The 27,077-nt window shown below is 58.8% G+C and overlaps 1 protein-coding gene across 1 annotated transcript; it reads left to right on the plus strand.

The window, feature by feature from the left end:
- On the plus strand, positions 1-26,518 carry ANO7 (anoctamin 7). Its single transcript, XM_078070038.1, is given in 27 exon segments — positions 1-112; positions 1,057-1,114; positions 4,547-4,689; positions 6,545-6,652; positions 7,237-7,373; positions 8,203-8,260; positions 8,950-9,057; positions 9,797-9,872; positions 9,875-9,961; positions 11,304-11,394; positions 13,901-13,992; positions 15,219-15,333; positions 15,335-15,413; positions 16,039-16,164; positions 16,224-16,326; positions 17,024-17,135; positions 17,371-17,433; positions 19,000-19,083; positions 20,180-20,323; positions 21,611-21,643; positions 21,645-21,737; positions 21,739-21,803; positions 21,867-21,926; positions 21,929-22,007; positions 25,787-25,868; positions 26,309-26,424; positions 26,479-26,518. Coding segments are annotated over 27 exon segments (2,457 nt in total). The 5' UTR covers positions 1-7.
- Positions 26,519-27,077: the final 559 nt, after the last annotated feature.

A 27,077-nucleotide genomic window follows, 5' to 3' on the forward strand; every position in this document is an offset into this window, starting at 1 on the left:
GAGCGGGATGCTGCGGGGGCAGGCCCAGGAGGAGGACAGTACCATCCTGATCGACATGGCCCTTGGCTCCGAGAGTGGCGACTCGTACGGGAGCACAGCCAACACCTCAGAGGTAAAGCTCAGGAGGCAGCCTCTCGCCTCCCCTCCCTGGGACCCAGGCTCACAGTCGGCTGTGGATTTAGGAGGGTCTCTCCCTGCCTGGGCCTGAGCCCCGCCCCCCCGACGAGACTCAGGGACCCGGAAGACAACGGCCCCAGCTAGGGCCCCCAGCCTGCGGGCGTGGACCCAGCGCCCATGGCCACGGTGTCTTCCCACAGCCTTCACCCGATGCCTGGACCTCCTGTGCCCTTGAGCTGCCCCGGTGCAGGGAAGGGGGAGGCTCCCAGGTCACCACCCAGCTCACCGGCCCTGGGCACATGCAGACAGCCCCAGGGACAGGCCAGGCGAGAGGCCAGGCTCAGGCTGGGCCAGGCCAGGTCCCACCGGCTAGAGGGACGCATATCGGGTCCTGAAGCTTAAACACAGAAATGTTCCTTAAGATGCTATGTTCTGACGTGTGCAAAGTGTGGAAGTGGCCTGGGAGGGGGGCAACCCCCCAACAGCCCCTGCCCCAAAGGAGGGATGAAGGCTGTCAGCTATGTCCACGGTGTTTTGTTACCTGCCTGGGGGTCACCTGGACCTTCTAGAAACCCTCTGGCGCCATCACCACCTCTGGCCTGTGCGCAGAACCACTTCGGGGGCTGTCCGGCTCTCCTCCAGCCGCTGGAGGCCCTCAGTTGTGGTCCTGCCCATGTCACCTACAAGCCTGACCTTGCCCACAGCCCAGCCAGGTGCTTGGAGGCCCATGTGGCCTTCGGGAGGCCAGAGGGGGCATGAGGTTGGCCTCAGCCCTGGACGTGCCTGCGTCTGGAAGCCGCTCTGCCCACACTCGGTGGCTGTGTTCTCTGCTCGTCCTTCTGTGTCTGCGGGGGGGGAGGGGCCCTGAGGTGGAGGGGGACAGAATGTGGAGGAGTCATTAGGGTCAGAATGCTGCCATGCCTCTTCCTTTCCTTCCAGCTGAATGGACACCAGGAGGCCGGCCGCAGGGTGGGGAGCCCTTCCAAGCCCCAAATAGGTAAGCCACTCCCAGCGCCTGACAGCTGTGCCCAAGTTAGTCCTGGGGGTGCGACACAGACGGGATGCCCACGGGTGGCGGCCGGTCACCATCCCCAGTAACCAGGCCGCCCCTCCCCCCCAGCACTCTCTCCGCACCAGCTCTGGGGCCAACCGCCGTGCCCAGGGTGGGGCGAGGGCCTGGCGGGGCGCAGGGCACGGCCGGGGAGCTGGAGCCGGCAGGGAGGGGGGTCCCTCCCGAGGGGGCGGGGCTGGAGGGCTCCAGGGGGGCCGCGCCCCGCTCTCCTGCCCCCGCCCAGGAGAAGGCAAGCCCGCCCCTCCCAGCACCTGGGCTACCCGCTGCCGCCCGCACCTCACACCCGTTAGGAAGCGGCTATTACAAGTAATAAAACAGAAAATAACCAGCGTCAGCGAGGACGTGCGGAAGCTGGACCCCCGGGTGTTGCTGGCGGGAGTGGGAGCCGGTGCGGAGAGCCGGGCGGCGGGTCCTGGAAATGAGACCTGGAGCCACCCGGCAAGCCAGCCACCCCGCTTGTAGGTGTCTCCCCGAAGGATCTGGTGATGGATATTCTGCTGGCTCATGTGAATAACGCAGCGGCAGTGAACATTCGTGCCCCAGATTTCGTGGGACACGTTTCTTTTCTGGGGCACGTGCCTTTGAGGGGTTGTTGGGGGACGGCAGGGTCATATAGTAACTCAAGGTTGAATGCTCTCGAGAAACCGCCCAACTGTTTTCCAAAGTGACCGTAGCACTTCGCAAACCGCCGGAGTTTCTCCGCACCATCCCTAGCGTTCCTACTGCCTGCCTGATGAGCCATCCTAGTGAGGACCACGTGGCGTCTCCCTGTGCTTCTGATCTCGAAGTCCCTCACGGCTGATGATACCCAGCATCTTTTCAGCGGCTTATTGGCCCCTTGTCTGTCTTCTATAGAAAAACAGCTATTCACAATCTTTGCCCATGTTTAAATTGGGCTATTTTATCTTTCTAGTGTTGAGTTGAAAAGTTCTTTATATATATTGAATATAGGTTCCTTATTAGGTATATGATTTGCTAATATTTTCTCCCATTCTCTGGGTTACTTTTCACTTTCTTGGTGGTGCTTTTGAAGCACGCAGTTTTGTTTTGTTTTTTTCATTTTTTTTATTTAATTTAATTTTATTATGTTATGTTAGTCACATTCATTACATAATTAGATTTGTTGTATTGTTCCATGATTCATTGTTTGCATATAATACCCAGTGCTCCATGCAGAACGTGCCCTCTTTAATACCCATCACCAGGCTAACACATCCCCCCACCCCCCCTCCCCTCTAGAACCCTCAGTTTGTTTCTCAGAGTCCATGGTCTCTCACGGTTCGTCTCCCCCTCCGATCTCCCCCCTTCATTCTTCCCCCCCTGCTATCTTCTTTTTTTTAAACATATAATGTATTATTTGTTTCAGAGGTACAGATCTGTGATTCAACAGTCTTGCACAATTCACAGCGCTCACCATAGCACATACCCTCCCCAGTGTCTATCACCCAGACACCCCATCCCTCCCACCCCCCACCACTCCAGCAGCCCTCAGTCTGTTTCCTGAGATTAAGAATTCCTCATATCAGTGAGGTCATATGATACATGTTTTTCTCTGATTGACTTATTTCGCTCAGCATAATACCCTCCAGTTCCATCCACATCGTTGCAAATGGCAAGATTTCATTTTTTGATGGCTGCATAATATTCCATTGTATATATATACCACCTCTTCTTTATCCATTCATCTGTTGATGGACATCTTGGCTCTTTCCACAGTTTGGCTATTGTGAAGCACATAGCTTTTTTTTTTTTTTTTAAGATCTTATTTATTTATTAGACAGAAAGAGAGATAGGGAGAGCAGGAACAGAAGCAGGGGGAGTGGGAGAGGGAGAGGCAGGCTCCCCGCTGAGCAGAGAGCCCGATGCGGGGCTCCATCCCAGGACCCTGGGATCAAGACCTGAGCTGAAGGCAGACGCTTAACGACTGAGCCACCCAGGCGCCCCAAGCACATAGCTTTTTAATTTAGATGAAGTCCCTCAGTCTTTTCTCTTCCTGCTAAGCTCTGTCTAAGCCATCATCGCCTAAACCAGGTCATGAAGATGTACAACTGTTTCCTCCTAAGAGCCTTATCATTTTGGTTCTTTTATTTATGTCTATGATCTTTATCTTACAATTGTAACTCCACTTTGAGTTAATTTTTGTGTACGGTGTGAGGTAGGGGTCCAAATTCATTCTTTTCAATCTGGATATTCACTTGTCCCAGCACCGTTTCCTGAAAACACTATTTTTCCTATTGAATTGTAGTGCCCCCTTTGTAAAAAAAAAAAAAAAAAAAAATGGATTAACCATAAATATATGGGTTTATTTTCAGAATCTCAAATATATTTCATTGATCTGGATGTCTATCCTTCTACCAGTACCACACTGTCTTGGTTATTCTAGTTTCATAGTAAGTTTTGAAGTCAAAAACTGAGTTCTACACTTTTGTTCTTCTTTGTCAGCATTGTTTCTTTCATTCTGGGTCTCCTGTATTTCCAAATGAATTTTAGACTTGTCATTTTCTAAAAAAAACAAAAACAACAACAACAACAACAATAAAACCCAGCTGGGATTTTGATAAAGATTATGTTGAATCTGTAGATTAATTTCAGGAGCAATGCTATTGTTATAATATTGATCTTCTGATTCATGCACATGGGATGTCTGTGCATTTTTTTAGGTCCTATATTTATTTTAACAATGTTTGGTGGTTTTCAAAGTATAAGTCTTGCACAGTTTTTGTGAAATTTATTTGTAAGTATTTTATCTGAGGTGCTGTTATAAATGGAAGTGGTTTTCCTCCTTTCATTTTAAGCTTGTTTATCACTAGCGTATAGAAACCCAGTGGATTTCCACATGTAGATCTTGTCTCCTGCAACTTTGAAAAAACCTGTTACTAGTCCTAATAATTTCATAGCGAAATCCTTTGGATTTTTCTGTATACAAGATCATGTCATCTATAAATAGAACTAGTTTTACTTTGATACTTACCTATTTATTTACCGCTTGTTCTGTGTTGATTCCTTCTTGCACATCCGCCAGAAAAGCAGGGTTTCCCACATTTTGTCCAGGCTTTACAGTTCTCTATCCCAGGGAAGGAACTCTGATGGTGACTTGCACTCAGAGTCCTTAAAGGCCCCGTAGGGGGTTGGGACTAACCTGCAGAGCCAGGAGCAGGCCCCAGCCCCTCCGCAGCCCCTCCTGTCCGCAGTGCCCTCCTGGAGCCCTCCCAGCCCTGACCAGGACCAGAGCGGGGGCTGGGAGGGAGACACAGAGCAGCAGGTCAAGGGTCCGAGAGCTTGGCTCCTACTCCCCAGCTGGAAGCTAAGCGTCCCGGCTGGGATGCCAGCCTGACTTCTGTCCCTGTTGGTTCCCAGAAGACTTTGTCCTCGTTTGGGAGGAAGACCTGAGGCTGGGTCGGCAGCAGGACAGTGCCACCCGGGACAAGACAGACACACACGCGGCCTGGAGGGAGACCTTTCTGGATAACCTCCGTGCAGCTGGGCTGCATGTGGACCAGGTACTTAGGGTCAGGTGTGGGCTCTGCATCTGTTCGGTGACCCATGACCTTCCTGACAAGGCCCAAGGGCATGGGGTCCAGACCCCGGAACAAACCAGGCACCAAAGTCCTGCTGGTGCCCCCCCCCAGCGAGCTCCCTGTGGCCGCGGAACCACTGACCACAGGCCAGCACGACACCCACCCTCGCACGCCCAGCTCGCACCTGGGAGCCAGAGCCCTTCAGACCCACCTCCCCATTAGTCTGCGTGGCTGTGTCCAGGAGTAACCCCCGTGATGAGAGCTCAGCAGCTACAGCGGCCCCTTGCCTGGACTGTGTCCTCTGTAACAGCGGCCGCAGGGCGTGTGTGGGTCTGGGCCAGTGGGGGATGTGGCCCTGAGGCCTCGCCGGCCTTGCTGCGTGCCCCACATCCCTCACGTCACCTTGTCCCTGAGGCTTCGCCCCATGTGTCCTTCACACATCCTTCCCACCACCCTCCGCCAGTCCCCGGGCACAGGCCCTGCCATCAGGTGTCCTCTCCCTGCCCAGAGTAAACCAGTCCTGGATTTGACATTAATCACATTTTCACGTGTCTTTATCATCTTAGCACCGATTTGATGTTGCAAACAATGCAGCTTGGTTTTGTTTGTTTGAACTTGATAGAAAGGGACTGTGCTCAGCACAGTTCCCCCGGGGCCGTGCTTCTGAGATGGTCCTCTGTACGCGGGGCAGCCGCAGTTGGGCCGTCGTCCTTGCTCAGAGGACCCCCGTGTGAATGCACCCCTCTTTATGACTACGTCCTCGCACCCCTTTTACGAAGAGGTGTGTGCTGTGCTCGCCTTCCCCACCCCTGACGCCCCTCCACAGGGCCGGAGCTACGGACAGACGTAAACCCAGGGGGATCGGGGGTCAAGAGCCAACACCCCTCCCCTTTGGGTTTGGATCCAACTGACAGTCTGGTGGGGGGATGAAAAGATACTTCCCCCCTTTATTATGCAAAAAGCTTTTGGGACAGTGTGGCTCATCGGCGTGGCCACATGAGTTTGCAGAACCTTCATCCAGATGGGAGGGCTTCCCTTTAATGGGGGTCATGGGTGGACTGGCACAGGGGGCATCAGGGGTCAGTCCAGAGGGCAGTTCTCAGCACGCAGCACAACCAGCTGGGGGTGCCCGAAGCGCCGAGCCCGCCCTGCCCCAGGCCTGTCTGCTGCAGCGGGCCCCGGACAGGGCCTGGGCGTGCGCATTTAGGGAAGCCAGCTGGCGTGACGCAGCGAGGCCTGACAACCACCAGGTAGAGAGGAGTTTTGGAAACCAGCCTACGTGGGGCAGAGGGGCTGCAAGGCCGTCTCAGGCTCCAGGAGCGCCTGCCACGCATCAGCACACATGCACACACACGAGGAGTCATGCCTGCCCATTGACACACGTGTGCACACTTCCACACGTCCACACATAACACGGATGCCCAGTGGCTCGCCAAAGGCCGAGGCCGTCATTCACCATCTGCAGACCAAAGGCTGACTCAAGGGCCTCCTTAAGGCAGGAGGGGGGGCAGGGCGGGCGGGCTCTGAGCAAGCAGCCCGTGCCCTCATGCTGGTCCCGCAGAGCGTGGCTGGCGCGGGTCCCCGAGGCCTAGCGGTCATCCCGACCCTGTCTGTGGCCGATGGGCTGACCTCCCGACGGCCGTGCTCCCTGCCGGCTCAGCGACCCGAGGTGCCATCTATCCGACAGCGTTACCACCGGTGCTGGGGAGCTGTTACCACGGCTAGAGAGGCATCTGCCTTCCCCAGGAGTGTGAGTGCACACACACACACACACACACACACACGTGCACCCCCACACACACCCCTCAGGCTCTCACGGAGCCCTTGGTCCCTGCAGCGCGACGTCCAGGACGAGGAGGGCGCCGTGCATTACATCCTCCTCAGCGCCCCCTGGGCTGTGCTCTGCTGCTACGCGGAGGACCTGCGCCTAAAGCTGCCCCTGCAGGTGCCCAGGGGGGCCCAGGGGTCCCCCACAATGCCGACAACCCCAGAGGCTCCTCACTCAGTGTCCCTGAGGGTCCCTCCCCCCATCTCTGTGCCCCAAGAAGCCTGGCTGGGCAGCCAGGGTGGGCTCAGGGAGTGTGCGCCTTCTCCAGGCCCAGACCACCCCTCCCCCCCGGGGGAAACAGGGCGGGGGAGGGGGCACCTTCCAGGTGACCTGAGGATGACCCGCCTGGGGGCCGCTGTGCTGCCCACTCTGCCGGCTCCCTCTGACCCTCGTCGTGTGGGCGTGGACGGAGACGTGGCTGCCCTCTTGTCTCTTCCTGCTGGAGGGGCTCCAGGCCTCGAACTGACCAGCAGAGCAGCCCTGGGGCCTGAGGCCCAGAGAGGGGCAGGGGCTGGCCTGGCCTCCCCCACAGGGTCCACAGCAGGGCGGGGGGCGGCAGGGGAGGGCAGGGGGCTCCCTCTGCCGGAGCCCTTCACCTGCCGCCTGCTCGGCGCACCCGCACACCCCCACCCCGCGGCACGGTGTTGGCCTCCGCATCCGCATTCGCTCACTAGTGGGAGGCGAGTGACGATCCTTTCCAGGAGCTGCCCAACCAGGCCTCCAACTGGTCGGCGGGCCTGCTGGCGTGGCTGGGTATCCCCAACATCCTGCAGGAGGACGGGCCTGATGTGCGCCCCGAGTATTAGTCCTGCCAGTTCAAAGTGAGCAAGCCGTCCAGGTGACTGGGACCTCTCCCGGTGCAAGAACCGGCTGAAGGCGTGACTGCGAGGCTCGGGGACTGAGAGAGACCCACCAGCTCTCTCCCTCCCTGGAGCTTCCAACTGGGGACATGCATCTCAGTGGGCAAGCATGGACTGCGTTAGTCGGGGTAGGCAGGGTGAGCTGGGGGACAAACATCCCCCAAACCTGGCCGACACTCAGGTCTGTGTCCTGCTCAGCTACAGGGCCGCAGCGGGTGGGCAGGGTGTTGGGGCCCAGGCGCCTCGCCTCTGAGGCAGAAGCGGAAGGGGGCCCCGTCCATGGGCATGGTACAGCCCCAGCTAGCCACACAGCCGGGCCAGCCTCCGCACAAGGCTAGTGTCCGGGGCGGGGTGGGGACCTGTGTCGGTGACCAGCACGGGGGAATCCTCGGGGGTCTCACTGCCCAGGCTGAGAACACCTCCTTCCAGGCCTGGGGGAATGCCAGCCTGGCGTACACCTGCCTCTACCTGTGGGACTTCCCAAGATCCTGGGGTCAATCGTCTGTTCACACAGGCCACCACCGAACACCACCCACGAGGCCGTTGATCCCGTGCTCAGAGCCTCAAGGAGCACGTGGAGGGCTCCCCCACCGCCCTGCCCTCTGCCCACCCTGTGGGGGGGGTGCTCTGTGCTGTCTGGAGAACCTACTGCGACCTCCTGCCTCCAGAAAGGAAAAGGCACAGACAGGAGTCGATGGTGCTGCCAGGACCGTGGCTGTTCCGCAGGGTGCGGGGTGAGGCCACGAGCGTGCGCTCCCCACGTGCACTCCTGTGCGGTGCCAGACCTCTGCGCTCCACACCCCACAGCTTCCTCGGGAGTGACAAGCAGGACACCTTCTTCCCCAGCACCAAGAGGCACCAAATTGTGAGTGGGGGTCCCCGCTGTGGCCCCGAGCAGGGGACGGAGGCCTCCGTGGACACAGGAAGGCTCTGCTGTGATCAGAGCGCCAAGGCGCCCCTCAGGGCTGGGGGCTGGAGGCCTCCAGGCTGCCCCCCAGCTCACTGCACAGCAGGGGCCCTGCTCAGCACCCCTCCAGGACCCCAGGGCCCAGGTGGGCATGGGGCCTGCTGGTTGGCGGGGAAGGGGACCGAGGGCCAGCGTGGACCCACAGCCACAGCATCCCCGAGACGGGCCGCTCCAGTGGCCTGCCGTGGGGAAGACGGGAGGACAGGCCGGCCCACGAGAGCCCCCTGCTGACTGCCAAAGGGCACGGGGCCTTGTGGGCTGCCGGGCCAGGGGCAGTGCCCACCCGTGACGCCGGAGCCCAGACGGAGGCTGACTCCCGCCCAGAGGATGGGCTGGGAGCGGGCTGAGCAGGGCCAGGGCCTGGGTTCAGATCCAGACCCGACTCCTGCGAGTCCAGTGGCTCTGACCAAGGTCTCCGCGTGTCTAAAGTGGGATTGTGGTGTGTGGGGGCCGCTACCTGAGCCGGAGCCGGGCCCACACAGTGGGGTCACTGTCAGCAGAGGGCTCAGCCGGGAGGTGAGTGGGCCGGGACGGTCCTGCGCGGCTGTCACATGACAGGTAACTGGCGCCACGCCCACCACCCCCAGCTGTTTGCCATCCTGGCCAAGACCCCATATGGCCACGAGAAGAAGGGCCTGTTCAGGATCGACCAGCTGTTGGCGGAGAGCGTCTTCAGCGCGGCCTTCCCCCTGCACAACGTGAGACCCGGGGGTTGGTTGTTGGGGTGGGGGGCTCTGGCCTGGGTGTGAGGGTGAGCTCCTGGCCGAGGAGGACCCCGGGGCCCTGCCCTCCATGCTTGGCAGCCGTGGTCAGACGGGCGGCCATGCCGGGATCAGCAACACACTTGCCATGGGATCGGGCCACTCAGTGGCCTGTCTGAAGCTGAGGGTGGCCAGGTGCCACCCTTCTTGCCATGTGACAGGCCTGGTGGCTCTCTCCCTGGGCACCTTCCATCTTGGGGAAGACAGTGAGGTCTCCTGTGCCCCTCATGAAGCGAGGTAAACTAGGGCAGTACCGGGGATGGGCACCTGTCAGCCTGACCAGTGTCCTTGACAAAATGTCCACCATGTGGGGCTGGGCCCTCACGCACAGGACCCGCCATGAGTCCTCAGAGCTGCACAAAGGGGTGGTGAGGCCTGCGGGGCTGGGGCAGGCCTGTGCCCACCGCTGTGTGACTGGTGGCCCCCCACCCTCCAAAAGTGCCATCCTTCTCTGGGAGGCACAGCCGGCCGCATGTGCCCTGTGGTTGCCGGGGACCACACAGCTCTGGGGCTGCCCCCGCCACCTGCGCTGCCCTGGCCTCGGACCCCACTCAGACGCTCCTTCCTCGGAGAGGCCTTCATGGCTCCCTGGTCCCCCAACATCACCCTCCCCCCCCACACCTCGGGGAGAGGGCAGTACCCGGCGCCTGGGGCAGCCTGGATCTCCCCACCGGACGGCCCATTTAGGACGCCCCCAGAGGGCCCACAGGCCGCGGGCCTCACCCCGAGGCAGGTCCTATTCCAGTACTGGGCTGGCGCAAGTGGAGCAAGTACCAGCCTCTGGACCACGTGCGCAGGTACTTCGGGGAGAAGGTGGCCCTCTACTTCGCCTGGCTCGGTGAGTGCTGCCCCACTGTCCCCTGGACCACCCGCACCCCCCCAGCTCCATCTTGAGGCTGCTAATCTGTGCCCCCCCGGAGGGGAGCCATGCTGACACCCTGAGGAAAATGCTTCCCGACTCCCAGCCCGGCCCCGCCCAGGCCCCACGATAGGCTTGTGGCTCTTCTGGGGCCCTCCTAGCGCCCCAGTGAGGGGCCGGGAGCCCCCTTCTGCTGGTAGGGGCCCCCAGTGTCCCTGGCCCACCAGACATGGCCCATGAGGCCCTGAGCCACTGCAGGAACTCCCGAATGGCGGAGGTCACCCCTGCCCGGGGCCCAGGGTCAGCCGCCCCGTCACCCACTGCAGGCAGGCTGGGACCTTCAGAATGACCTCTGCCCTGGGCAGCCCGGGGCTCCCTGCTCCCCTCACAGGCTCCACCCCCAGGGCAGCACCATCACCTCCCCCCTTCTGAAGTCCTTTGTCACAGCACAGTGCCTTCTGGCCCCAGGCCTGGGCCATCCTTCCTTCAGGCATGCTCAGATGGCAAGCCATGTTGGGGTGCTGCGCACTTGCAGGGACCCTGCCCTCATGAGTGCACCAGCCGTGGGGGGACACAGGAGAGGCCCCCACAGCCACTGTGGACCCAGATAGGGCAGGGGCAGCCTGTGTGTGAGGACCCTGAGGCTCCATCTTGGGGCCAGGAGAAGCAGAGGCCATGGGACAGCGAAGCCGGGCTGGAAGGCCGCAGAGGGCAGGAGGACAGGCTCTTCCTCTGGCTTCCAGACCAGGCGTCGCTCTGGCTGATGCAGGATGGGACTGGAGGCGGGACCCCAGGCCACGGGCTGGGCTAGACCCATGGGAGGCAGTGGGGTGTCCGCTGGAGGGATTGCGGTAACTGAGGGACCTGGCCATGGTGGGGTGGGTGCGGGTGGAAAGGAAGCATCCAGAATGGACCCCCGTCTGTCTCCCAGGTTGGAATGCCGAGGGCTGTGAGCCTCCCGCAGACGGGACGTCCATCCTGGGCGTGGTGGTTTGAGGCAAATGGGACTTAGGAAAGGGATGTCCAGGAGCCCCGGGGGGTCAATGGTAGGGGGTCCAGAGGCCAGGGCAGAGGCCAGGAGGGAGGAGCTGGGCTCAGAGCTGCCAGGGGACATTCCTGAGCACCGTGCCTTGCCGGCTTCCTCCCAGAAGGTCTCGGGTTCTGCTGGCTGGATGGGGGTACCCGAGGGACAAGCGTGGCTGAGCACACCCCCGCCCAGTGCTTAGCTCAGGGCTGGCCACACAGGCCCACCGGCACTGACAGCCGGCTCCCGGGTCCCTCCACCCGGTCCTGACGGCCAACCTTGGTGCTGCCCCTGCAGGGTTCTACACAGGCTGGCTCCTGCCGGCAGCGGCGGTGGGCGCTCTGGTGTTCCTGGTGGGCTGCTTCATGGTGTTCTCACACATACCCACGTAAGTGCCCTCTCCTCTCGGCTCCCAGGACTTGTCCTGTGTCTCCTGAGGGCGGTGTGTGCTTGGGGGACCCACAGGTGCCAGGCCCTGTACAGAGCTGGGGACGGAGGTGAGCCCTAAACACACCCGTGCCCTCCTGTAGACCTGTGGACAGGTAGGCTCCCAAAGCTGACGCAGGTGGACAGGTAGGCTCCCAGGCTGACACAGGTGGACAGGTAGGCTCCCAGGCTGACACAGGTGGACAGGTGTGCTCCCAGGCTGACACAGGTGGACAGGTAGGCTCCCAGACTCACACAGGTGGACAGGTAGGCTCCCAGGCTCACACAGGTGGACAGGTAGGCTCCCAGGCTCACACAGGTGGACAGGTAGGCTCCTAGGCTGACACAGGTGGACAGGTAGGCTCCCAAAGCTGACACAGGTGGACAGGTGTGCTCCCAGGCTCACACAGGTGGACAGGTAGGCTCCTAGGCTGACACAGGTGGACAGGTAGGCTCCCAAAGCTGACACAGGTGGACAGGTAGGCTCCCAAAGCTGACACAGGTAGATAGGTGTGCTCCCAGGCTCACACAAGTGGACAGGTAGGCTCCCAGGCTCACACAGGTGGACAGGTAGGCTCCTAGGCTGACACAGGTGGACAGGTAGGCTCCCAAAGCTGACACAGGTGGACAGGTAGGCTCCCAGGCTGACACAGGTGGACAGGTGTGCTCCCAAAGCTGACACAGGTGGACAGGTAGGCTCCCAGGCTGACACAGGCAGACAGGTGTGCTCCCAAAGCTGACACAGGTGGACAGGTGTGCTCCCAAAGCTGACACAGGTGGACAGGTAGACTCCCAGGCTGACACAGGCAGACAGGTGTGCTCCCAGGCTGACACAGGCGGACAGGTAGGCTCCCAGGCTCACACAGGTGGACAGGTAGGCTCCTAGGCTGACACAGGTGGACAGGTAGGCTCCCAAAGCTGACACAGGTGGACAGGTAGGCTCCCAAAGCTGACACAGGTGGACAGGTAGGCTCCCAGGCTCACACAGGTGGACAGGTAGGCTCCCAGGCTGACACAGGTAGACAGGTGTGCTCCCAGGCTGACACAGGTGGACAGGTAGGCTCCCAAAACTGACACAGGTAGACAGGTAGGCTCCCAGGCTGACACAGGTGGACAGGTAGGCTCCCAGGCTGACACAGGTGGACAGGTAGGCTCCCAGGCTGACACAGGTGGACAGGTAGGCTCCCAAAACTGACACAGGTGGACAGGTAGGCTCCCAGGCTGACACAGTGGGCAGGTAGGCTCCCAGGCTGACACAGGTGGACAGGTAGGCTCCCAGGCTGACACAGGTAGACAGGTAGGCTCCCAGGCTGACACAGGTGGACAGGTAGGCTCCCAAAACTGACACAGGTAGACAGGTAGGCTCCCAGGCTGACACAGTGGGCAGGTAGGCTCCCAGGCTCACACAGGTGGACAGGTAGGCTCCCAAAGCTGACACAGGTGGACAGGTAGGCTCCCAGGCTGACACAGGTGGACAGGTAGGCTCCCAAAACTGACACAGGTGGACAGGTAGGCTCCCAGGCTGACACAGTGGGCAGGTAGGCTCCCAGGCTGACACAGGTGGACAGGTAGGCTCCCAGGCTGACACAGGTAGACAGGTAGGCTCCCAGGCTGACACAGGTGGACAGGTAGGCTCCCAAAACTGACACAGGTAGACAGGTAGGCTCCCAGGCTGACACAGTGGGCAGGTAGGCTCCCAGGCTCACACAGGTGGACAGGTAGGCTCCCAAAGCTGACACAGGTGGACAGGTAGGCTCCCAGGCTGACACAGGTGGACAGGTAGGCTCCCAAAACTGATACAGGTGGACAGGTAGGCTCCCAGGCTGACACAGTGGGCAGGTAGGCTCCCAGGCTGACACAGGTGGACAGGTAGGCTCCCAGGCTGACACAGGTAGACAGGTAGGCTCCCAGGCTGACACAGGTGGACAGGTGTGCTCCCAAAGCTGACACAGGTGGACAGGTGTGCTCCCAGGCTCACACAGGTGGACAGGTAGGCTCCCAGGCTGACACAGTGGGCAGGTAGGCTCCCAGGCTGACACAGGTGGACAGGTAGGCTCCCAGGCTGACACAGGTAGACAGGTAGGCTCCCAGGCTGACACAGGTGGACAGGTGTGCTCCCAGGCTCACACAGGTGGACAGGTAGGCTCCCAAAGCTCACACAGGTGGACAGGTAGGCTCCCAAAGCTCACACAGGTGGACAGGTAGGCTCCTGGGCTAATTATTGGTACTCATCCTTGCTTCTTATAATAGTATAAGCGTTTCTTATAATAGGCTTGGTTTTTACTTCATTAAAGAGCTAAAACTTCAAAAAGTTAACTCAAAAATTATCATTGCTTGTATTCTAAAACTACTTTTTAAAGAAATGCTGAGCCTGTCAAAGGCCGTGGTGGGGCGAGGGAGGGCGAGGGGTGGGACTGGTGGGGGGCCTGCCCCCCCCGACTCCTGCAATGCACCCTTGTGCCCAGAAGGAAGAAGTTGTGCAATAGCGAGGACAACTTTGAGATGTGCCCGCTCTGCCTGGACTGCCCCTTCTGGCCGCTCTCCAGCGCCTGCACCCTGGTCCAAGTATGGAGCCAAGTGGGTGAGGTGAGGAAGGCAGCTCCCCTGGCTTCTGGTCCTGCCCCGTCTAGAACCCCAGCCTTGTCACAACTGAAGGCAGACTCCCTCCTGCCCCCGTGAGTTATCTAACCTCTGTGGCACTGTTCCCGCCTGGATCGGTGCCCCTACGTTTAGCTCTCTTCTGGTTGTTATGTATAACCAGCCAAGGTCAACGGGAAGGCCTGCCAGGGCAGGCAAGCCCCGAAACTCTCAGGGCACAGACTGAGCAGGAGCCAGGAGGCTCCTTGGAGTCCCAGAGCCCCGCACACTGCCTGGGCACGTCAGCTTTTCCATAGGAACAGTGGCCTCGTGGCCTTGCCTGCATCCCCCACACACTGGGCCTGGAGCCCAGGTGCCCAGGATGGGCCCACAGACCAGACACACTTTGACACACTTCTGGGACCCCATCTGACCCAGCTTCCTAGGGCTGCTGTCACCAGTGATCATACCCGAGGGGCTTAAAACAACAGCACCCTGTTTTCTCATAGTCCTGGAGGCCTCAAGTCCAGGATCGAGGTGCTGCCGGGTGGGGCTTCTGGAGAAGCTGTTCCGTGCCCCTCTCCTAGTGTGTGGGAGCCGCGGGAGTCTTTGGTGTCGGCTGGCTTGTGTCCCTCCAACCTCTGCCCCCACCTTCCCTGGCCTTTCCCCATGTGCAGCTCTGTTTCCCCTGCTTGTCAAGGATCTGTCTTCGGGCTTAGGGCCCCCCGTCCAGGCTGCTCTCGTCAGGAGGTCCTTACCTTAGCTACAGATGCAAAGGCCTTTACTCCAAATCATTCTGTGATTCCAGGTGGAGATCTCCTTTGGGGCCCACAATTCAATCCACTATAATCCACACTCTGGGCGCCAAAATTTCATGTCCATCCCATATGCCAAATACATTCACCCCCACCCAATATCCCCCAAAATCTCAACCCGTTACAGCATGAACTCTGAGTCCAAAAATCTCACCAGGTCTGACAGTCCCGTGTCTCATCCCCCAAATCATCTCAGTCAGGCGCGGTGATGCGGGACCCCAGGGGCAGCATCCCTCCCCATCTGTGGCCCCGGGCACCCGGGAACCAGCCACCTGCTTCTGAGCACCATGCCGCACAGGCCGAGGATAGGCATTGCCATTCCCTAGGGGAAAACTCCCTGGGACTGAAGGGGCCCCGAGGCCCGAGCAAGCCGGACACCCCGCCCCGCCCCCGCCGCGGGCTGGCAGGCTCTCGGACCACGGAGGCACCGTCTTCTTCTGCATGTTCATGGCTCTGCGGGCCGTGCTGCTCCTGGAGTTGTGGAAGTGCAGGAGCGCCACGCCGGCCTACAGGTGAGGACGAGCCCTACTTCCCAGAGAGGGGCCGCTTGCGCCAAGTGCTGGTGGGCTCCATGGTGGTCGTGATGATGGTGAGGGACACCCGCGGCCCTGGCCTCCCTTCCCTGTCAAGTCTTCATCCTCCGGACCATGTGGGGCACATTTTGTCACCCCTTCTCCCCTGGAGGCCGGGAGCCTGATGCCTCCTCCGTGACCCACAGGACTCTCACAGCCCCCAGAAAGGCCCCTGGGTGCCTGGGCTCCAGAGAGGGGACCCCAAGCCTGGGGTCAAGCTAGGGGTCCAGGCTGCAAGAGGTGCGTGTGGGCCAGGCAGGGGGCTCTGGGAAGGTTTCCCCGTGGAGGCAGGCCTGGGGCATCCTTCCCCCAGCACAGGGCTCCACCACACCCTGCCTCGCCTCCAGCCAAAGGGCTTCCTGACGGGACCAACCTCCCTCCCCCTCCAAGATGTTAGCAATTCCCAGTGTTTGGTTGGTCGGGGGCGGGGTGGGGGTAGGAGGGATGGTTCTCCAGCATCTAGGGCCAAGAACAATGTACAGTGGCCCCTTGACACCCAGATGATGCCCACCCTCTATTCTGAATGCCCTTCCTCCCCACCCTCCCCCACTCTGCCCTCCCCCACCCGAACACAACCTGGTTTAGAGGGTGTGGCGGTATCGGGGCTCTGCATGGGGGCTCAAGCATCTGGCTGCCCCACAGGTGGCCATGGTCGTCATGTGCCTTGTGTCCATCATTCTGTACCGGGCCATCATGGCCATCCTCACGTCCAGGTCGGACAACACCCTCCTCGCAGCCTGGATAAGCCTCTACCTGCCTAGCTGGTGGGTGGAAGGCTCTGGACCACCCATCCCCCACTCCACTCTGGACCCACCAACTCCCACCAGGCCTCACGCATCGCCAGCTTCACAGGGTCGGTGGTGAACCTGGTCTTCATCCTCATCCTCTCCAAGATCTACGTGGCCCTGGCTCACATCCTGACAAGATGGGGTGAGTGGCCCAGGCCGCTGGGCACTGACCCTGGGACCAGCCCAGCCCTGACAGCCAGAACACGACTTTCTCTCCCATCTGCAGGGTCCTTATGTCTGAGTGAGGCACAGGTAGGGCGTGTCAGACCCTCCCCTGGGGCAATTTACATAGCCATGAGCTGGGCCTCAGCAGGGGGAGAGCAGGAGACCCTCACAGCTGAGCTGTCCCTCCGGGGCGGGGGACTTGCCCACAACCCACCGTCCCTCTGCTCTTCCTGCTCTCGTTCCCTTTCTACCATCCTCTCCCCCTCCATTCCCTGCCCTGCATTTCCTAAGACAAGTGCTAATGAACCCACCTGTCCATTCCACAGATCCCTGTCTGCTACCAGCCTGGTCTGAGAGAGGGACAGAGAGCTCAGTGCCCACCTGAGGGGGGCGGACGGAGTGCTGCAGAGAAAGCGAGGGCAGGGTGGCCCTCCGGGGAGCCGGTGTCCCAGGCAGAGGCTCCGGGTGTGGGGACAGCAGGGGCAGGGCCCTGGAGGAGTGGCCCAGGGTGTTCCTGCAAAAAGCGGGCCCTGTTGGTCCCCTCCAACTCACCCTGTTTGTCCCCGCCTCCGGCACCTCCACCGCCCCACACCCAGCCTCTCTTCTGTCCCAAGACCCTCCCCGGCTGGGTGAGGCAGCCTCACGTAGGGGGACTGAGGCCCCCTGTGCCACAGAAATGCACCGCACCCAGACCAAGTTTGAGGATGCCTCCACCCTCAAGGTGTTCATCTTCCAGTTTGTCAACTTCTACTCCTCGCCCAACTATATCGCCTTCTTCAAGGGCAGGTCAGCGCCGCTCCCTCTGGCCACGCTTTCCCCATGTTCCCCCGTGTGGGTGCTGGGATGCCATCCAGACGCCCGGGGAAGGGAGGCGGTTGGCACAAGAGCCCTGGGTGGGTTCACCCGGCAAACCAGGCTTCAGGGTCCAGCTCGCGCTTCCTCCAGTCAGGTGGGTGGCCAGTAAGTGGAAGGGCAGCAGCCCCTCCTCACTCCTGGCCTCGGAATCCCAATTCTCCTCCAGGTTTGTGGGATACCCGGGCAACTATCACACCTTGTTTGGGGTCCTCAATGAGGAGGTGAGTGTGTGGGGAGGCCAGCCCCCACCAGTGGAGGTGGAGACCCCAAGGCATGCCTCCTGAGTCACCAGAGCCCCGCAGGACCCCCGCACCACTCACCACTCCCACTCCCAGGCCCACGTGTCCTACCTGTGCCCCCGCTTCCACGGGGCCTGATGCACACCTGAGCCAGGTTCCCGCCCTGGTGATGGACCTGAGCCGCCATGGGGGAGTGGGGGTGCAGAGGCAGGCGACCCTCATGGGCTGGGTGCCAGTGGCCAGGGCGGCCTGGCTTCTCCCCACGGCTGGCCCCGGCCCCGAGAGCACAAGCTGCTGAGAGCCAGGCATGAACCTGTTTTTAACAAAGTAGAAGTTAAACCAACTTGCAGGATGCAGGATCGCTGTCGTGTGGGTCCCCCAAGCAGACCCCAAGATAAAGACTTGGGTGCAAGTAATTGTTCTGGGCATCAACCCAGGAAGCATGCAAGGGGTGGGGAGCAGGCAGAAGGGGGTGTGCCTGTGAGTACTTGAGCCCAAGGGGGTCACTGCCAGGAGCCCCTGGGCGTGACTCTGCCCTGGACCCTCTGGGACGTTGTAGAAAAACCCTCCAAATGGTCCTTGTGCATCTGGTTCCTCAGCAGGGGAAGGTCAAGCACACCTGAACCCACGGGCAGCGTGACACGTGTGCCTGGAACAGTCCCCAAAGGCCACTGCGCTGGGTCAGGGGACATGGGTGGGGCGCTACCAGCCCCTGCTGGGCTCATCACCTCTTCTCCTTTCTGAGGAGAAGGTCTCCTTCCTTCCCACAGGTCTGGCCTGTGACCCAACCCAATTGCTGACTACAAAGGGTCCACCTCGAAGGGACACTCTCCAGCCTCACGTGAGATGGGAGGGGCTTCTCAGGGACAGGGCCGCTGGGACTCCAACTCAGGGGCATGGCTGTGCGTGACATCCTGTATTAGTTAAGCAGCATTCAGTGACCAGTGGAAAAAGCTGCTAACTCAAACTGGCTTAAGCAAAAAAGGGAATGTCACTGGCCCTGGTACTGAAAACATTCAGGGCCCTGTGGGCTCAGGTATGGCTGGATCCAGGTGTTTAAACGATTGCATGGCTTTCCCCAGCACAGGCTGTGCTCTCGGGCAGGTTCTCCTTACCTGGTGGGGAAGATGCCTGCAGTTGGCCCAACACCCCCTGGCTCAGTACCCCTGTACAAGGCATCCTGTCTCAAGAGCCCCCTTAAAAGTCCCAGCCCAACTGTCACTTAACTCAGGCCAATTAGTGGGGCCTGAGTCCCCTTGGAGTCATGAGGGTTATGAGGGTCAGCCCCACATAACCCTGTGTGGATCCCCAAAGATCCCCAAAAGAAATCTGGGGTGCCATATGGCAGCACCCCCATCATCCCTCTGCTCAGTCTGTGGGGGCTTGGGTGAGGTCAAGGGAGGGAGGGAGGGTCACTGCAGTCCTCAGTGTGCCATGGATGTCTGAAAGGGAGGCGGCAGCATGGCAGGCCACCTCTGAGGCGTAGAGAAGGACGGCTGGGTATGCGGCCAGTCTTTCCCCGAGCTGACCTGGAACCCTGCTGCTGTGGTGTGCAGTGGAGACCACCTCGTGGTGCAGGAGCTCCTGCTCCTCATGGTGGGCAAACACATCATCAACAATGTGCAGGAGATCCTCGTCCCGTGAGTCAACCCCACCCTGCCTGGGCAGCAACCGGGGGCCATGGGACCTAGGAGTGTGGGGGGCAGCAGCCTCCAGCCCAGCCCCAGCCTGGACGCAGAGGTGGAGGGAAGGTGGGTCCAGGCCCTCCTGGACCTCAAGGCCTCAGCTGCAGGGGAGCGGGAGGGTCTGCCCTGGCCATCTGCCCCGGGAGCTCTGTGACACCCCACCCCATGGGGTTGCTGCTTGGGCTTGACTAAGGTCTCTTGCCCTGGGGCCAGCTCTGGTGTGGGGAGGAGGCCTGGCTTCCCGGGCCCGCGCCCACCCATGCTGGCCCATCCCATCTGCAGCCCACTCGGGCTGGGCCAGGGCGTTCTTCAGCATCCCCAGCCTCAAGGGCAGCACCAGGGAGGAGCAAGGGAGGCCCCAGGCTTCAGGTGCCTTCCATCTCCCCAGTGCCACCGCCACTGGTACCACTGTGGCCCACCTTAAGGCAACTGGGCCCCCTACCAGGCTGGAGCCAACCTGGACAGCGTCCCATCCCCCTGCACACCTGATCTTCCCCTGCTAGCAGCTCCCAACTCGGCTCTCCTGGGGCACCATGAAACATAGCTGTGGGACCTTGACCACCGCACGCCCTGCTCTGGGTGCGGCCTTGCTTCTCTGCCCAGTTGGCGAAGTGAAGCGGGACTCAGGATTACAAGGGCAGGGCGTAGCTCGGGGCCTGGCGGGGACAGGGCCTGGACAAGCGACAGTGTGGCAAAGCAATATGCCCCCCCCACGCCGCATAGGGTGGAGCGACACACACGTGCCCGCCCCTGGCACAGCAACTGCCCTCATTTGACATAGCTCTCGGCACCTGCTTAGCACTTCCCAGGAGGAACCCATTCTCGCCAGAAGCTTCCATGAGCAACGCTGACTTTCCAGAGGATGCTGCAGCGGAGCGGGGGAGGGGATGCCCCCCACCCCTGAGATGTAGATGCTCTCAGCTAGTCTGTGGGCAGAGGCTTCGCCCCTGCCCTCCCTATGGCCCAGACCACCCCCGCCCCCGAACTGTGGAGCACACAGGGCCCAGCCGGGAAGAACAAGGCCCATTTTCCCGGGTGTTTCCACCTCCAGGAAGCTCCAGGGCTGGTGGCAGAAGTTTCGGCTGCGCTCCAAGAAGAGGAAGGCGGGACCTTCGGAGGAAGCTGGCCAGGGGCCCTGGGAGGCCGACTACGAGCTTCTGCCCTGTGAGGGCCTGTTCGAAGAGTGCCTGGAAATGGGCAGGAGCCATGTTAGTGACCACGGCCCGGGCCAGCACCGTGGACAGGGACAGGCACGTGTGCACATCTACCTGTGGGGACGGAGATTCCGGAAAGGAGATTGTGGGGGCTGGGGGGAGGAGCGCTTGAGAGACGATGGCCAAGGATGGGAAGGGGCTGCGCTGCGGGCACAGGGGCTCAGAAGCGGGCCCGGGGGCCTTGGATGGGGTGCCGGCAAGCATGGGCCAGAGCCATGTGGCGGGAGTGAGAAGAGAGGCAGAGTGCACGGGCCCTGGGAGTGGGGACAAAGGCCCGCACGAGATGCGGCTATACCTAGGAGGTGATTTTCCCCAGGGATCTTCTGGATGCCCACGCTCTTTGCTGGGGTCCACTGTGCCCTAGTCACGTGGTACCCATGCCTTGGCTCATTCCCCACGCAGGGTGAAGCACTTTTGGAGGGCAGGGTCTGTGTCTCTGCAAGTCCAGGCTCTTACTCAGAGATAACTGAGGGGAAGCGATCATGCACACGCCTAATCTGAACCAAACACATGGAGCTCTCCCGTAGCCAAAGCAAAAGGGGTGATAGATTGTTATTATCCATCATTCTATGGATAAAAGGGAGTAGGACAGTTCTTGAGGGAGAGACATGCTTGTTCACGAGAACGTGAGTGGGGTTGACCTCGTGTGTCCCTACTCCACCAGACAAGAAATGGGACCCCAAGCTCTCCATAATTTCACACAAGACTCAGGAACCCCTTTCAAGAAGCCATTCCTGGGCGCCTGGCTGGCTCAGTCAGCAACTCTTGATCTCAGGGTTATGAGTTCGAGCCCCACATTGGGTGTAGAGCTTACTTAAAAAAAAAAAAAAGCCATTCCCTAAAGCTCCCCTGAGAGGGGTGCATGGAGAAGCCAGCCCTAAATCAGAAGCAGGTTCCTGCTTCCATGGCTGCACGAGCCCAACAGGGTGTCTGAGCACTGGGGAGGACAGTTCCAGAGTCCCCGACCTCAGGGAGCACGGGGAGGTCCAAGCTTGGCCAGAGACGCCTGCAGCGCTGCGTGGGCAGTCAGGGGAGGCTTCCTGGGGGAGGGGTCTCTGGAGGTGAGTCTATCAGACGGGCAAGTGCAGGAGCAGCAGGGGTGGCCAGAGCCGGCCAGAGCCTCCCCGAGGGGCGGAGGGGAGGGGCTGTGAAAGGCCTGTGGGAGGGCAGCGGCCGCCGCTGGTGGGCTGGCTCTGCCCCCCAGCCGGAGCGGGCAGACCGGGGCTCACGCCGTGTGAGGGGGCCCGGCGGTGACCGCCCCCGTGCACGGTGCTGCAGGTCGGCTTCGTCACCATCCTCGTGGCCGCTCTTCGTGCTGCTCAACAACTGGGTGGAGGTCCGCCCGGACGCGCGCAAGTTCGTCTGCCAGCTCCGGCGCCCGGTGGCCGAGCGCGCACGACGGCGGCACCTGGGCCCACGTCCTGGCGGGCAGCGCGCACCGGGCGGTCGTCGGCAACGCGAGCGCGCGCGGGGCGGGGCGCCGGGGCCGCGCAGAGGGGCTCCCTTCGCCGCCGCCCCCGCCAGGCCTTCCCGCGGCCTTCCCGTCCGACTCCCTGCCGCGCGCCAACCGCCGGGGGACCCGCGCCGCCACCTCCACGGCTTCGTCAACTTCACGCGGGCGCGCGCCCCGCCCACCGTCGCGTCCGCGCACAGCCGCACGTGCAGGTGGGGCCGGGGGCGGGGCGGGGGCTCTGGGACCCTGGCCCTGGGGTCAGGCCCCCTGGCCGCCCCTCCCCGGAAGGTGCCTGTGCATCCCAGTCCCAGTCCGCCTGTTTCCATTTCTCGTCAGTTTTGCCAATTTTATTTACAGAAACTTATTTCATTTTTTTATTATGTTAATCACCATACATCATTAATTTTTGATGTAGTGATCCATGATTCATTGTTTGCGTATGACACCCAGTGCTCCACGCACAACGTGCCCTCCTCAATACCCATCACCAGGCTAACCCATCCTCCCACCCCCCTCCCCTCTAGAACCCTCAGTTTGTTTCTCAGAGTCCATCGTCTCTCATGGTTCATCTCTCCCTCCGATTCCCCCCCTTCATTTTTGCCTTCCTGCTTTTTTTTTTTTATTTGACAGAGAGAGACACAGCGAGAGAGGGAACACAAGTAGGCGGAGTGGGAGAGGGAGAAGCAGGCTTCCCGCTGAGCAGGGAGTCCAGTGCGGGGCTCGATCCCAGGACCCTGGGATCATGACCTGAGCCAAAGGCAGACGCTTAACGACTGAGCCACCCAGGCGCCCCTTTTTTTTTTTTTTTTAACATATAATGTATTATGTTTCAGAGGTACAGATCTGAGATTCAACAGTCTTACACAATTCACAGCGCTTACCAGAGCACATACCCTCCCCAGTGTCTATCACCCAGTCAGCCCACCCCATCCCTCCCACCCCCACCACTCCAGCAACCCTCAGTTTGTTTCCTGAGATTAAGAATTCCTCATATCAGTGAGGTCATATGATACATGTTTTTCTCTGATTGACTTATTTCGCTCAGCATAATACCCTCCAGTTCCATCCACGTCGTTGCAAATGGCAAGCTTTCATCCCTTTTGATGGCTGCATAATATTCCATTGTGTATATATACACCACACCTTCTTTATCCATTCATCTGTCGATGGACATCTTGGCTCTTTCCACAGTTTGGCTATTGTGGACATTGCTGCTATAAACATCGGGGTGCACATACCCCTTCGGATCCCTACATTTTATCTTTGGGGTAAACACCCAGTAGTGCAATTGCTGGGTCATAGGGTAGCTCTATTTTCAACTTTTTGAGGAACCTCCATACTGTTTTCCGGAGTGGCTGCACCAGCTTGCATTCCCACCAACAGTGTAGGAGGGTTCCCCTTTCTCCGCATCCCCGCCAACATCTGTCGTTTCCTGACTTGTTAATTTTAGCCATTCTGACTGGTGTGAGGTGGTATCTCCCTATTTCAGCTACCTTTTAAAATATGCTGATGCAAACTTGTTCATCATAAGATGATTTTCTTAAGCTCTTCTGTTTTGGTAGTTATGACCTCATTTTCTTTTCAGATAGAATTTTTGTTTCTCTTAAAAATCAGTCTTCCGGACTTGACACCTTAACTCATTTGTTTTGTCTTTCTTGGGTTTTAATAAGCGAATTTATGTGTCTAAGTTTACTTGAACCTACCCCTTAAAAGCCTCATTTCGTTGGTAACACCTCTGTCCTTTACTTCTGAATATTTCATAACTGCAGTTGTGATCTCCCTATTTATCCACGAGTTATTTAGGAGAGTAAGCTCCCCAACGTGGAGGTTTTTTGTTTTTCTACTTTTAAAAAATCATTGATTCTGGGGTCATTGCTTGGAGCTCAGAGAGCCTGAAGAGTCTGGATTCTGGGGGTCATTGCTTGGAGCTCAGAGAACCTGAAGAGTCTAGATAGTGCAAATCTGTCACATTTGTTGAGTTTTCCTTTATGACCTGCTCAGTGGATTTTTGCTGTTTCAAGTGAACTTGAATCCTATGTTTTGAAGCAAGGCTCTCTATATACTTACGAGGTAAAGCTTTTCTGCTCAGATTTCCATTTTCTTTTCCCCCCTGCTCTGTCGGACTCCGATAGAGGGTGAGAATCTTTCCAGGAATGTAGTTGTCAGTTTCTTCGTGTACTTGTCTCCTCTTGCTTTATGTATTCTGAGGTTCTCACAAGTTGCAAATAAGTTCTTATTTATGATTTCTTCATAGTGGATACTTTTTCATTTCTTTTTCCTTTTTATTTCTCTTCTGCTTTCTGGTAGCTGAGCAGAAGTGTTCTCTCTTTTCCTCTTTTTGCTCATTTGGAACTGATGGTGTCCATTTTTATTATTTTAGAGGTTACCCTTACATTTTTAGCATTCACTCTTATCTATACAGACGTTCCTTACCAAGCCTGTAGGGATTCACTCGTCTCCTTTCCCTGTGTGACAAGGATCTTCACACATTTACTGCTGATGGAGCACCCACCGCTGCACCTTATTACTGTTACACAGTTTTAGTTTTACTATTAAAAAATAAAAACACTTTTAGTCATTTGTTAACACATCTATTTGGTGCATTTTAGTAGCTTCTGTGGCTATGGTTTCTTCTGCATTGCCTTCCCTCTGAGTCCATTTTTATTCTTGCCTGGAATTGCACTTTCAGGAATGGTGTGTGGTTGGCAAACCCTGACATAGGTTGGTTTTTACGTCAGGAAATATCTCTGTCTTTCAAACAGCAAGCATACAATTCTAGGTTATTTTCCCTCTTCTCTTTGGGACTATTACTCTCTTGTGACCTGGCTTTTCTTGTAGGAAGCATTGGTAGCATTAGAAAGTTTTTTCCTCATTTTCCTTGACTTGTGTTACTAACAGGTCTCTGTCATGGTAGAGTCTACTTAAAAGTTGAAACTCAGTGTATGCTTTTGATCTAAAAGGTGATGTCTTGTCTTTCTTTAGTTTTGGAAAACTCTCCACTTCATTGTTTCAAAGAGCTTCTCGGGGCTCCCGGGTAGCTCAGTCGGTGAAGTGTCTGCCTTCAGCTCAAGTCATGTTCCCAGCGTCCTGGGATTGAGCCCCCATTGGCCTCCCTGCTCAGTGGGGAGTCTGCTTCTCCCTCTCCCTCTCCCTGCAGCTCCCCCTGCTTGTGCTGTCAAATGAATAAATAAAATCTTTAAAAAACAAACAAAAAAGCCCCCCAAAAACAAACAAAGCTTCTATAGTCTGCATTCTCAGCTTCTGGAACTCCTGCCACGTTGGAGTACCTCTGATTTCCCTTCATGTCTCCTGAGGGCACGGTGAGTATTTGTTACATCTTCTGGCTCTCTGTAGAGCATTCAGGGTGACTTCAAATAATTGTCTCCGTGTCCCCACAGTCTCTCTTCTGTTGTGTCTAGTTTAGCCACTGAAAGTTTATTACATTCATGGATGGTTTTTCCCTCAATTACTGTTTAATATTCGAGATTTTTCCCCTCTACAAAGTTGGCCCTGGTAGTGCTTTCCATGGAGTGCAGCATGTAAGTTTATGTCGCACCTTATCAGAAGTACAAGAAGCTGTCAAAGGATGGCAAGATGACAAACCAGAAATATCGAGCTTATTCAGTCAGGGAGAGCGGTGCTGGGCAGGCAAGTGTGAGTAGAGCTCGCTGCTGGTCTCGTGGAATGGCACGTTCTCATGGTTAGGGTGACACCACCCATAGAAGCACCGATTTATTGTATTAGCACATCCGTTGGACAATAGGACATTTGCCACCGCGGGGCCCCGTTTAGGCTACAGGGGAATGGGACAATCCAGCCCATCCATCCCTTTGGAACCCCAACACTGAAAGCTAAAGGTCCTGTCAGAGTACCCTGTGTAGGAATACTCCTCCTCCAGGCGCCCTCAGGTAAGCCTGGCCCAGAGTCATAGGATCACGGGAGGAAAAGGCGGAGCCCCAGCTGCCCACACTGCCTTCCCGGTGTCCTGCAGGTACCAGGCTTTCAGGGAAGATGATGAGCAGAATTCCCCGACCTACTGGAATCTTCTGGCCATCCGCCTGGCCTTCATTATTGTTTGAGGTTGGCCAGGTTCCCAGTCCCCCAGCTGGCTTCTCCTACTGCCCCCCGCCCTCAGAATGCCTTGCCACATCCACCATGTGGTGTGCAGGTGTTGGGGGGATGGGGGTGCAGACACGCCATCACCTGGTCACATCACAGCTCTCCTGCGCACGGTCTTCTCCCCACCTTGGGGACGGTCGATCCCTGCCTGGCCTCTGTCTGGTCACTGCAGAGTGTCCCAGGAGGCTCCCCAGGGCCCCAGAACCTGGGACAGGTCTCTGTAGCCGTGGCTTCCGCCTGCTCTGGGGATTTCCTCGGCTACACTGCTGTTCTCCAGCTCAGCCCACACCTGGGAGCAGGGGCCCACACCTGGCCCTGTTCAGGCCACTCTAGGCATCTGTTCTACAAAGGGCGGGTGCCTTCTGCCGCTGCCCATACTGTGTCCTGCTCCCAGCACGTGGTGTTCTCCATTGGCCGGGTCCTTGACCTCCTGGTGCCCGACATTCCTGAGTCTGTGGAGGCCAAAGTGAAGCGGGAGTACTACCTGGCCAAGCAGGCACTGAGAATGAGGTGAGCCCCTCCGCACCCCCCACCCCTCCTGTGTCACCTTCCCTTCTCCACCAGTGGCATGGCGCCTGGCCCGGTGCTCTGCCGTGCCACGTGACGGACCACGGTCAGTCCAGTCACTCCCTCCTGCACCTTTCCTGAAGACAGGCTTTCTCTGGAACAAACTGAGCAAAGGACAGCAGCTCCCTGGGCTCGGAGAAGAGTCTGGGTCCACAGCCTACAACGCCAGGAGTCGGCCATGCCTCACCTGTCCCCTCCCTCTGAGGTCACAGGGGTCACCTCAAGTTGGCAGTCACACCTGGAGGGCAGGGACTCCGAGGCCCCAGAGCTATCAAAGGCTCACTGCCCTCAAGAGACCACAGCTCACCTCCTGCCCCTTCTTGGCCCAGAGCGCTGTGCCCTCAGTGACCCTGGGTCTCTGCTCATGCACCTTACCTCCCAGGTGCTGGCTGGGGGCCCCCAAGCCTAGCTGACTGTAGCAGCAACGGCTGGAGCTGCTCCCTGCCATGTCTCTCCCAGCCCCCAGGCCAGGTGGCTCCTCTCACCCCTGCTTCCCTCCCAGCCCCTCGCCTGTCTGCTCTCAGGGCACCGATCCACCTCCCACACATGCCAGCTGGGGGAGTCACACCAGAGACCAGAACTATCCATGGATATCC

This window comes from Halichoerus grypus, chromosome 4, assembly GCF_964656455.1.
Source record: "Halichoerus grypus chromosome 4, mHalGry1.hap1.1, whole genome shotgun sequence".
NCBI lineage: Eukaryota > Metazoa > Chordata > Mammalia > Carnivora > Phocidae > Halichoerus > Halichoerus grypus.